This window comes from Mobula hypostoma, chromosome X1 (assembly GCF_963921235.1).
Source record: "Mobula hypostoma chromosome X1, sMobHyp1.1, whole genome shotgun sequence".
Lineage (NCBI taxonomy): Eukaryota > Metazoa > Chordata > Chondrichthyes > Myliobatiformes > Myliobatidae > Mobula > Mobula hypostoma.
Window position 1 is genome coordinate 36438760 of NC_086128.1, and position 11774 is coordinate 36450533.

The following is an 11774-nucleotide window of genomic DNA, read 5'->3' on the forward strand; positions in this document are numbered from 1 at the left end:
TTAAAGCTGCTGTGTTACTGATAACTGGAGACCACCTTCCCCATTAACTGGCAACGCAATATTTGTTTTGTCTGGATTCATCCAAGTGAAATATCTGGAGAATGCTGCATTAAGAAAACTGTACAAAGTACAATCACTGTAAGAGAGTTTAAGCTAATATGTAGAGAGGTAGGACCAATGAGCTTCACTCTTAATTTCATCTTATTTCTTGTGTGCAGTGGCAAGACACAGCACTATCAGTGGCAGTCATTTCACCTACTAAGTTATGGTCAGAAAAATGATACAGCACTGGAGAAAACCATTCAGTCCATTTCATTCGTTCTGGCTCTTAAACAGCAATTAGTCACAACCTCTGGCCATTGACCTTTTACTCTAAAGAGGTCAAAGGATTTAATCTGTACTTGGAACCAATAAAGGAATAATCTTATTAATGTAAACTGTTAAAGTTAGTATTGATGAGGCAGAAATGAATGCAGCCTTTGCACTGATGCTGATCAAGGCCTTAAGAGCCTTATAATATTAGAAAACACCAATAAAGTACAGATTACATTTCTGACCAGAAAACATTATTTATGCAAGTCCAGTTGAATGAAAACTTACTTCCACTTTCACTATGCATGCTAAAAGAAGGTGTTTGCTCTTAAAATCCAGTAGATTTTCTTGGGCAATGAAAGTGGTGCTAACAGGACTGAATAAGTTCAAAACAAAAACACAGCCAGGGAACAAGCAGGCAGCAGCTGATTTTCTACTTGCTGAAGGAAGGTCACAAGGTTAATGAGAGTAACTGGTCAGTGTACTTAACATAACTGTAGCTGCTTTTATTATTGGCTTCTAAAGCCTCAACCTCCCACAACAGGTGGCCTTGAACACCCTCTTTTGCACCTTTTGGCATTAGTGTCTGCCATCATCCTAATTACCTCTTTTAAAAGCCACTAGAGGGGTGGCAGCACAATCCAGGTGGGCTTCTTGGGAATATTATATAGACCCATACAAGTCTTGTCTGTTGAAACAATCACAATTGTAAAGAAAAGGCACAGGGATCATTTAGTTACATTTCTACCCATGCATTTTATTCTCAAGTCACACAGGGACAGGAACAATGCATCTCAAGCCTGTGTGGGAAAGACTGTTCTCTTGGACTACATTCCCCTCTATGTGTCCTAGAATGTAAAAAACCCTTCTGTGAACTGCAGAGTTGATGGAACATGACTTGATATAATGAATCAACTTTTAATAAAATATTTAACATTTTATTTAGAGCTATAATGGTAATTAAAAATTAGTTTCTTATTTCAAGCATTACATTTTCCATGGGAAGAAATTCAACAGAAATTCTTCAGATCTATATTGAAAAGTGTTTCAGATCCCACCTGGCAACAGTGGTTTAGTGGTTTATCAGTGACGATCACCGCGAAAATCACCAGACTGTGGTAAAAATCACCAGACTCTTTGGGGAGGAAATCTGTCCCCCTTATCAGGGTACGTGCAACTCCAGATCAGCAGTATTGGGCTTGACTCACAAAATGTACTCTGAAAAAGCTGAGGCAAGTCATTCGGTTCAGGCCTTTAGGGATGGGCAATAAAATTAGAGGTCGGGGTAAATAAAGATGCTATGCGGAAACAAAATTGAAATATTTCAATGGCAACCAACTGTCATGGATAACTGCATTATTATTACTTAAGTCATATTCAGGCACCTAAGAGTTTATTTTTGGAGTGCGATGTTGCTTTGACATCTGGACAGAGGCAAATCTAATCCTCATCCTATGGTCACATTCTCCACACTCATATTTATCCTGAGTAACTCCCACATTTCTTTGACTATCTTCATATCTCCCCAGAGGGGGGGAAAAACAAGAAAATAAATGGATGCTGTGATAGACAAGTTATTTTTCATTCCAGGTGGTTTAAAAAAGAGCAAAGAGCAAGGGTAAGCAATGCATTAGCATCTCATGTATATTTTGCCTGGAGCTGAATGATTGATTGTCTCAGTACATGTAAAGCATAGCCACAGCTGTATGGACAAAGTCCATTGGCAAAGATAAAGATCAGCTTAAACACAAGAGATTCTGCAGATGCTGGAAATCCAGAGTAGCACACACAGAATGCTAGAGGAACTCAGCAGGCCAGGCAGCATCTATGGAGAGAAATAAAAGAGTTGACGTTTTGTGCCAGCTAAATAAAGCTAAAGATTAGCTTTATTAATCACGTGTACAGCCAGTGAACATACAGCGAAATGCGCCATTTGCGTCAACAATCAACACAGTCTGAGGGTTGTGCTGGGCAGCCCGTAAGTGCTGCGATGCTTTTGGCACCAACATAACATGCCCACAAGTCACTAAACCTAACTGTACATCTTTTGGACTGTGGGAGGAAACCGGAGCGCCCAGCGGAAATCCATGTGGTCACAGGGAGAACGTACAAACTCCTTACAGACAGCGGCAGGAATTGAACCTTGATCACCAGCGCTACGAGCCTTGCACTACCACTAGGCTACCGTGCCCACCAACAGGCAATCTACTAGGCAAAGTGCTGCATTAAACATGAAACATGTTCAGGGGCTTGCCTCACCCTCCCACTAGCATGCATCATAAAAAGATACCATTTCACTCAAAAAAAAAAGTAAAAGTGAGAAAACCATTTATAGGCATCTTCACCTTCATGGGCAACTTTTTCTACTAAGCATGTTTCAGTTTGATGACACCAAGACATACTGGGAGTTTATTACTTCACACGCAATATCTGCTAAAATTTAAATACAGGGATAAAAGTAGGTGTGCAGATCATATTCACATCAAAGTTGCTGATGAACGCAGCAGGCCAGGCAGCATCTCTAGGAAGAGGTACAGTCGACGTTTCAGGCCGAGACTAACTTCGTTAGTCCTGATGAAGGGTCTCGGCCTGAAACGTCGACTGTACCTCTTCCTAGAGATGCTGCCTGGCCTGCTGCGTTCACCAGCAACTTTGATGTGTGTTGCTTGAAATTCCAGCATCTGCAGAATTCCTGTTGTTGCGTGCAGATCATATTTGTTAGCTTCCCAACGATTCCGTGGGTGACCATCACTGCCTGATGTAAGTTTAGTAAAATGTAATGTTATATTCTTTGCTTGCATTATACAAACAGAAGCTGCTGTCTCGTCTCAGTTAGTTCAGCAAGAACAGCAGTGGAGTTTTCTCAGCAGATGTGAAGAAAAGCAGTCGGCATTCCAGTTCCTGAACATTACTCAGTACCTTATGAAGGATTGTTTAGGTGTGAGAATATTAACCGGGTTATGATGGGCCCTGTGACTGAACAGCCAGCTGATGTTCATTTTGCAAGGTGTCACGTGAAGAATGACCGCTTTGGAAGAAATGTGGAGAATTCATAGCTCCTTGGAATTGCACTCCATCCTGAGTTACCCCTGAATGAAAGGATGAGATTTAACTGAAAAAGCATTGAGAAATTGACAGAATATAGGGATTATCAAAGGACAGGCTGCTTTCTATCAATGGTCACATTAGTTCAATGGCTGAGGCAAGAACCAATCCCATCTTCAAAAGTTCCAGGCAGTAACAGTGTTCTTTTAGTCCAATACTGATTTGTGCAGTTTTGTTAAAATCCCCAAAAGTTTACATAGAACACAACTATAGAATAAATTTGGCAGCAGATTTAAATTTTGCTTGACTAATGCAAATATTCTAACCTGATGAAATGCCGGGATCAACTGAAGCCCTGATGAAGGCTGAACTCCATTTGAAATAAGAACATGTTGCAAAGAATGAGATCTCCCCGAATTCTGTTGGAGCAACGGAAGTGGTGAATAGTCTGCCTGACAGCTTTGAGCAGAGTTTTCTTTTCCCACAGAACGCAACAGATAATTTGCATCCGGTCTGTGTGTCAATGTGGTGTTGGCATATCAATTCCTTGCCATGCAGCCACAGACTGTAGTTAACGTATCACGGTCTGAACTTACTTGCTAAACAGACCATGATTTGGAGGACATACTGTAAAGCCATAACTTGGCACACAGGTGGAGTTACATATCTGGATTACTGCTATAGAAATGCAGCATATACTTGTACCAAACTTTCCCCAATTTTAACACAATTGAGATATTGTAATTAGTCCGACATTTATACTATTTTAAAGCTGCCTTTACTAAGTCAGAACACAGCCAATAGCAGACTTGTTGGCTGTTGACATCCTTAGAAGTTTGCCTAGATTTGGCATGTCATCTAAAAATATTGACAGACTTCTGTAGACGCATGGTGAGAAGTATCCTTACTGGTGTTTCCATACCAGGCTGGAATGCAACCAATGTCCAATGGAATGGAAAACTCTACAAATGTGGTAGATACAGCCCAGTCCATCACAGGTAACGCCCTCCCCAGCATCAGGCTATGCTCTCTTCTAAAGGAGGTACAGGAGCCTTAGGGCCCACACCACCAGGTTCAGGAGCAGTTATTAACCTCCAACCACCAGGCTCCTGAACCAGTATGGATAACTTCACTCACCACTACTCCGGACTGACTCCACAACCTATAGACTTACTTTCAAAGACTCTACAGCTCAGTATTATTTATCTATTTATAGTTTTTAAATTTATTATTGGCATAATTTGACCACTTTTGCAAACTGGATATTTGTCAGTCTTTGTTATATATATTTTTCATAAACTCTATTGCATTTCTTTATTTCCTGTAAATGCCTGCAAGAAAATGAATCTCAAGGTACTATAAGCTCACATATCCAGTATGTACTTTGATAATAAATTTACTCTGAACTTTGAATCCTTGTTATTTTTGCTGGCTCCCAAGTGAATTCCAACAAGTGGTGCTTCGGAAGCTGGCAAGTAGGTGAACTGCTTCATGATCTCACATTCCTTTCCCCTTTCCCCTACCGTAGATATGAACTGATCTCCAGTATTTCTTCTTCCAGTTGTCACAGTTCATTCCACGGAAACCAGCTAGAGAAATGAGCTTTTGGAAGTAACAAGGAGAAAAAGTTCTTTGATGTTCCCCCACACCCACCCCCCTCGCCAGATCACGGCACACTTCTGAGTAATGCAGCCAGGTGTGTGCTCAATGCTTACATTTTCCAAATAGTTTTTTAAATATAGGTACCTTCATCACCCACTTCAGGATGGGGGGGGGGCAGCAAAGGCATGTTTGAGAATCAATAAAACTACAGATGCTGGAAATCTGAATAAGGATAGAAAATGCTGGAAACACAGCAGGTCAGGTGGCATCTGTAGGGAAAGAAGCAGTTATCACTTCAGGTCTGGGATTCTATATAAGAGCATTTGAGGCGGGGACACTCATGGCCAGGTGCAAGAAGGGCTGTTCTGAAAAGATGCACAATGAATGGTAGCTGGATGTTCAGTCACAGGGGCTATCATAACTTGCTTAATATTCTCACACCTAAGCACTCCTTCATAAGTTACTGAGTAGTGTTCTGATATTGGGATGCTGACCACATCTGCTAACCAGTTGTAAAACTCCACTACCGTTCTGGCTGAACTGTCAGAGAAGAACCACCAGCTTCTTTTTATATAATGCAAGCAAACAGTATGACATTGATTCAAGGAAAAATTATAATATTGGCTCAGACCCTACCCCTTCCAGTTCAGAGATGCCTCGGCAATAAAACCCTTTGAACCTTGAAGAGCTTGGGATTCAACATTCCAAAAGGACGCCAGATCTAACAAACTACAAAGCCAATCCTATATCTGCTTATAGGATGAAGCAATACTCGATTTCAGTACCAATGGACTTTGAAAACTCATCCTTATAGGTTACTACAAGGTGATGAGTTACTCACAAGAAGTAATGTTCAGAAACATCCTCTTGACTTTGCTGCTTAATGTGTACTAGTGCCAAGTTCAAACAGATACTAACTTGCAGCATTGGCATTAATAGAGCTTCATTCCCCATCACCCAGCAGCCTACTTCTGCCCCCACTGCATCTCCTTTTATTCACAATGCCATTTTTGCAGACCCAACCACAAATATCAAGATTTGACAATGAGGAGGATTAGGGCTACACTCAGTGGCTACCTTATTAGGTACACCTGTACACCTGCTCATTAATATCTAATCAGCCAATCATGTGGCAGCATCTCAATGCATAAAAGCATGCAGACATGGTCAAGAGGTTCAGTTGTTGTTCAGGCCAAATGTCGGAAGAGGGAAGAAGTGTGAGTGAAGTGACTTTGATAGTGGAATGATTGTTGGTGCCAGATAGGAGTATCTCAGAAACTGCTGATCTCCTGGGGTTTTCCCGCACAACTATCTCTAGACTTTACAGAGAATGGTGTGAAAGACAAAGAAAAATATCTAGAGAGCAGCAGTTCTGTAGGCAAAAATGTCTTGTTAGTGAGAGTCGTCTTTATTATGTACATGCCTATACCTAATAAAGTGGCCACTGAGTGTATATTGATTGATAAGTGGTAAGAAACTGACCATACATTGTACAATCAATTCAATACATATACAGTACGTATAAAAGCCATCGACTCTTTGCAGAGGCTGAATTTTAAAAAAGTGGCATAGCTGTCAAATTTTAGGAAGTTAATCATGAAAAAGCACCAGAAAATTTAATTTCCTGCAATTGAGAACTAATAAAAACATATGCTAGTGCACTCAATCATCAGCTACTGTAGTGATGATAATATTACAGATTATTATATTCTAAGCTGCTTACATTTAGTCTCTATATATGCTGAATAAAGGCTACAATTCTACTTTAATTAGATTAATTAGCGTTACATCCTCAGCTACACAGACCTGCATTGAACTCGGTGAGGATGATACAGAAGCTTTTCTGGCACAATGCCTAGGTTAAATCAGGAAATTTACAGCTGATCTTAAGCTGACAGTTGTCTGCACTGCCACACTTTCTAGGTCTGGGCATGACCTCCAGCACAGATAAACTGACGACAGGGTAGCAAAGACCACAGCAATGAGACAGAATCCCAGAGATACGTAATGTAAGACTTCCCTAACCCTGACACCAGGAAGACACAGTGCTCCAAAAAGCAACCGGCTTTCCTTCTAAAGCAGCAACATTATTTCACAGATTATTAGTCTTGATCATGATTCTTTGTCTGAATTTTCTAATTAGAATTATACTTCTGTGGCAAGTTCCACAATTTGGTTCAGGTGCACTTGTGTTGAAAGAGTGGAGTTCTAAGAAAGTAAGTTACGTTCTCCCTGTGACCGCGTGGGTTTTTTCCAGGTGCTCTGGTTTCCTCCACAGTCCAAAGACCTTCAAGTCGGTAGGTCGATTGGTCATTAGGTTAGGGTCGAATCGGAGTTTGCTGGATGGGGCAGTGCGGTGCAAAGGGCTGGAAGAGCCGATTCTGCGCTGTATCTCAATAAATAAATAAATAAGATTAATAAATATATCTTTTGTCAGATGGATTCAGGTAACATAAGTGCATCTCTCCATTTACTGAGTCCTCTTTTCTACATTGTTCACAGGGGAATTACATCCTCAGCCAAATATGTTGCCAAGTTAATCTAATTACAAAGTGAATCAACTGTCAATGAATAACAAAAAATGTCCAGTTAATGTATATATATATATTATTTTTTTACTTGAAAGTTTGCGCAGGAGAGGGAATTTAATCCAGCATTTTAATTCAGAGATAGATTGCGACAAACAAAGCATTATCCTGCAAAATAAATTGTTGGCATCCTTGAAAATTTCCAGAAAAAAATTGTTATAATAGAAGGCATGAAACATCGAAAACCACCGTACCGGACAGCCCCAGCTGAGCACTTACAAGCATCTTTTGTACGATAACCCAACCTTCAGGAAAAAATTGTTTGTTTTTGAGAAGGGGCCGTGGATCACATGTACATTGAACCAATACAGACCTGATGGGTTAAATTACCTACTGTTGCAATGTTTTTAAGATATTCATTCCCCATTTTTTGTGTTATGATGGGATCTATTAGCAATCGTTTCTGAAATATGAACACAGTAGAGAGACAGTGTTAGATGGAACGACTCTCTTTTTACTTAATTGCTTTTGTCAGGTAGATTTCTTGCAATAGCCATACTGCATCACAATATAGAGCCAAAATACTGGTCTAGTTTTCAAAAACCTAGAAAACTGTTCTGTAAGCAGCAAGAAGAATTTGTCGGTTTTTTTTGCGCATCAGCTGTTTGTCTGTCTTTGTTGTCTGCCGTTTTTCATTGATTCTATTGCGTTTCTTGGTATTTACTGTAAGAATGCCTGCAAAAAAACGAATCTCAGAGTAGTATATGGAGACATATATGTACTTTGATAATACATCAAATCTCACCACAGCGCAGCAGTTGTGGAATTTAAGTTCATGGATTGCGACAAACCTCCATCTGATTTACAAGCATACATCTATAGTCAATAGTTTTCAATAGCTTCATTTGATATCAGAGAGTGTAAACAATATACAAACTGAAGTTCTTGCTCTTCGCAGACATCCACGAAAACAGAAGACTACCCCAAAGAATGAGTGACAGCAAAAATGTTTGAACCCCAAAGACCCCCTCCCACACATAAGCAGCAGCAAAATGTCAACCCTTCCCCTCCCCTCCTCTCCCCCACCTATTTCAGCCAAAACCATCAGCACCTACCACCCACCAATAGCAAAGCCCCCAAGAGGGACAACGATCTGCAGTACAGAAAAACTAGTCGTTTATTCGACAATTTGACATGCAGTGAAAGAAATCAGTCATTCTACCTCATATATAACTCCAGGTCCATCAACGTGGTGGACTTTGAAATAGTTTTGAAGCTGGAGGTGAAGAATAAATGTTGGCCTCACATTATGGTGCACAGAATTGAATGGGGAAGGTGGTGCACATAGCTCCAGGGACTCGAGTTTGGATCATGACCTTAGATTGAACATGTTTGTGTGGAGCTAGTGTACCCTCACTGTGATTGCAAACGGTTCCACCCACACCCTAAAGAGGTGCTGCAAGCTTATGTTGTAGCTTATCCCTTAGGGTAGCTCAGTGGCAAAAGAATCAAAGGGGATGGATGAAGTTACGAGAGAGAATATGTTGCACAGGTAAAGGGAAAAAAGGAGGGGGGAGGACAGAGAGGAGGAGCTGAACTGATGTGATGGCTCTGCTGTGAGCAAGCATTGACCAAATGACTTATTACTACTGAAGAAAGTAAGGACTTGCCAGCATATAAATCAATGCAAGCTTGCCTGCCTGGTGGCAGTAATCTCAGTTGCAATGATTTTTGCTCACTAATATTTATTACTTAGATGAAAGAGTCTTATGGCAGAAATACTGGGCATTTTTCTTTCCCCACATTACACACAAAAATACATTCCCAGAAAACTAAGCCTCAAGAGACACAGATAGATTGGACATCAGAGGAAACACTCACTACAGAGTGGGTTCAGTTGAGGATATGACAGATGCAACTGACAGTGTTCAAGCAGATGCCTATCCAAGTTTTATAACTGAAACATGGCCAGCATGCAAATCCACCATTTATCTGATACAGTTTATTCAAGTTCTCATCAAATCCTGGTTTGAATTACCACTGGATGAACTGTTTTAGTGCTATTTTCATAGCTAACTGGTTTGTTGCAATAATAGGAAATCTACTCCTCACCCCAACCCCAACCCCAACTTTGCAAACCTAATACCAACATTATTATTTTCTGAATCATTAATAACTTGTGATTGCAAAAGGAAAGGGGGGGGGGGTGAAATCAATATTCTATCAGCCCAGTCATTTTAGTTCTACAGATTTAGTCATTACAATTTTAATGTATATAGAGTGTACTTCTTATGAAAACCAAGAGGATAGCTAAGTGGATTGGTCATATACGCTGTTAATTCACAGGTTAACTGGTTTTCCAGGAGAGGGAGGAATTCTAAACTTGCCTACTAAAGCCTCATACTCTGCATTTACTTTCTCAACTTTCAGAAGTTCGCTTCTAGCTGACCACCCTTCCAAACACTGGTTAGGAATCAAAGCAAGGGTGTGTCTCAGATCAATGTGAGTGCTAACAGTGGATAAATCCAGAGAACTTTGATCAATCTGGACTCAAAAGTGACTTTGACAAGCACTATTCCTGGGTTCTGGCAGGAAATGAATCACAGAGAAAATCAGAGCAATATTGAAATGCACCTGAGTAACATCCTATAGTAAGCTTGAATTATATCCAATTTTATAAGCTTTTTGCTTAACTGAATAAGCTAATTAATAGGAACTATTTACTGAGAGAGAAATAACCAGCTTTCCTGCAAAAAAAACATGAAAACATATTGTTTTCCAGGAAACTTGGTTACTTCTCTCACAGTAAACACTTCCTATTTATTATAAATAAATATAAATATATTTATTAAAATATATGTATTTTAAAAACTATACAATGCACCAAGCTTTGAAATACCCTTGTTTTGTGAAACCATCCGGAAATGTGCCCTTAACAATTAAAGAAACGAGTGCTTATGTTATTAACTGAAGAGGTTATACTCACTGTCTTCAACCTGCAATAACGAATTCCTTGTAGGTCCTTTGGCAAGTAGCAGGACAAAATCAGGACTGCTGTTTAAAACTTATTCAAAAATATATGATCTAATAACTATTTTTTATCATGACCTAATATGACGGCTTTTTTAAACAATGGTCTACAATGGCATGCATATAATCTTCAAGTTATGATTAAAATAGCAATGCGTGTTCATCAACAGGAACTATATAATGTGTTCAATAGCAATTAAGATACTGAACTGGTAATTACAATGCACTGCGACTGCATAAGCATTTACAAATACTAAAACAAATGCATTCAACCTCTCTGGACTTGTGCTGCATCGGCTTTAACATTTTCAAGATGAACTAACATGAGTACACACTTGATTTAACCGTACACCTTGAAGTTAAGGTTTTCTTCTCCCCCAGGCAGACGCCCCCATTAAAACAAAACCTGTCACTTTAAATAATACACGGACTTTTTAAGAGCGACTTTCTCCATTTAATTGCCCCTTTCTTGCTAACGCGTCGTTTTACTCCTGATTCTCCCAGTGCCCAGTTACGTGAAATCGATGAATCTCACTGTAGGAGGGAATTGACAGTTAATACTCGCAGCTTCCGAAGGTCGTGTGTCTTTAACACTCACCTCCCCAACTCCTTCCCCAGCAGAGTGTAGTTACTGTTGAAAGAGTCGGTCCGTATTCGGGATAAAATTTTGGCGACCATTCCTTTGCGATTCATCATTACAGTAAAGAAACTTCACAGCAGTCACGGGCGAACTCAAACGTCCAAAGAAGGTTTGGAGTCAGTGCGAATTAAACTTCAGGGCAGCTTGGGCACGGTTAAATGTCTCGGCCACAGCAGCCCAGCAGTTGACAAACCTCCGCAGAAGTCTGCAGTGCACACTGCTGACAATGTCTTCCACTCCCCGAAATAAATCGGTACAGTGAGAGAATGTGAGCAGTGCTCCGCACCAACCCGGCGTGCCCGAGATTGCTCTGACAGCACAGGAGCTGCTGCGGGACATCAAAACACTCCGAGGAACTTAAGTCCAAGCGACATCACGCTGCAGAGAGCCAATCACCGTTGGACGGAAGCAGCGATGCTGTTGAACAGAGGCGACACCGCTGCTCCTGAGGCTCGATCACAAACTGCACCGGCTACACATATATTTAGCTGGGGAATTAAAGCTTCACATGTCAAGATCTTTCGAGATTTTCCCGTCAAAGTGAAACCATATATGCGTTGTTTCAATGCAGGCAGTGGTATCAAGGTTTAATTAACATCTACCCGTTGCTTTCCTAT

At 40.4% G+C, this 11774-nt stretch overlaps 1 protein-coding gene across 1 annotated transcript in view; it reads right to left on the reverse strand.

The window, feature by feature from the left end:
• LOC134340149 (serine/threonine-protein kinase 17A-like) overlaps positions 1–11519 on the reverse strand; it is a 58228-nt gene extending 46709 nt beyond the window's left edge. The window contains exon 1 of the mRNA XM_063037052.1: positions 11116–11519. Coding sequence (XP_062893122.1) covers positions 11116–11213 — 98 coding nt within the window. The 5' untranslated portion in view covers positions 11214–11519. The remainder of the gene's footprint in view (positions 1–11115) is intronic.
• Positions 11520–11774: the final 255 nt, after the last annotated feature.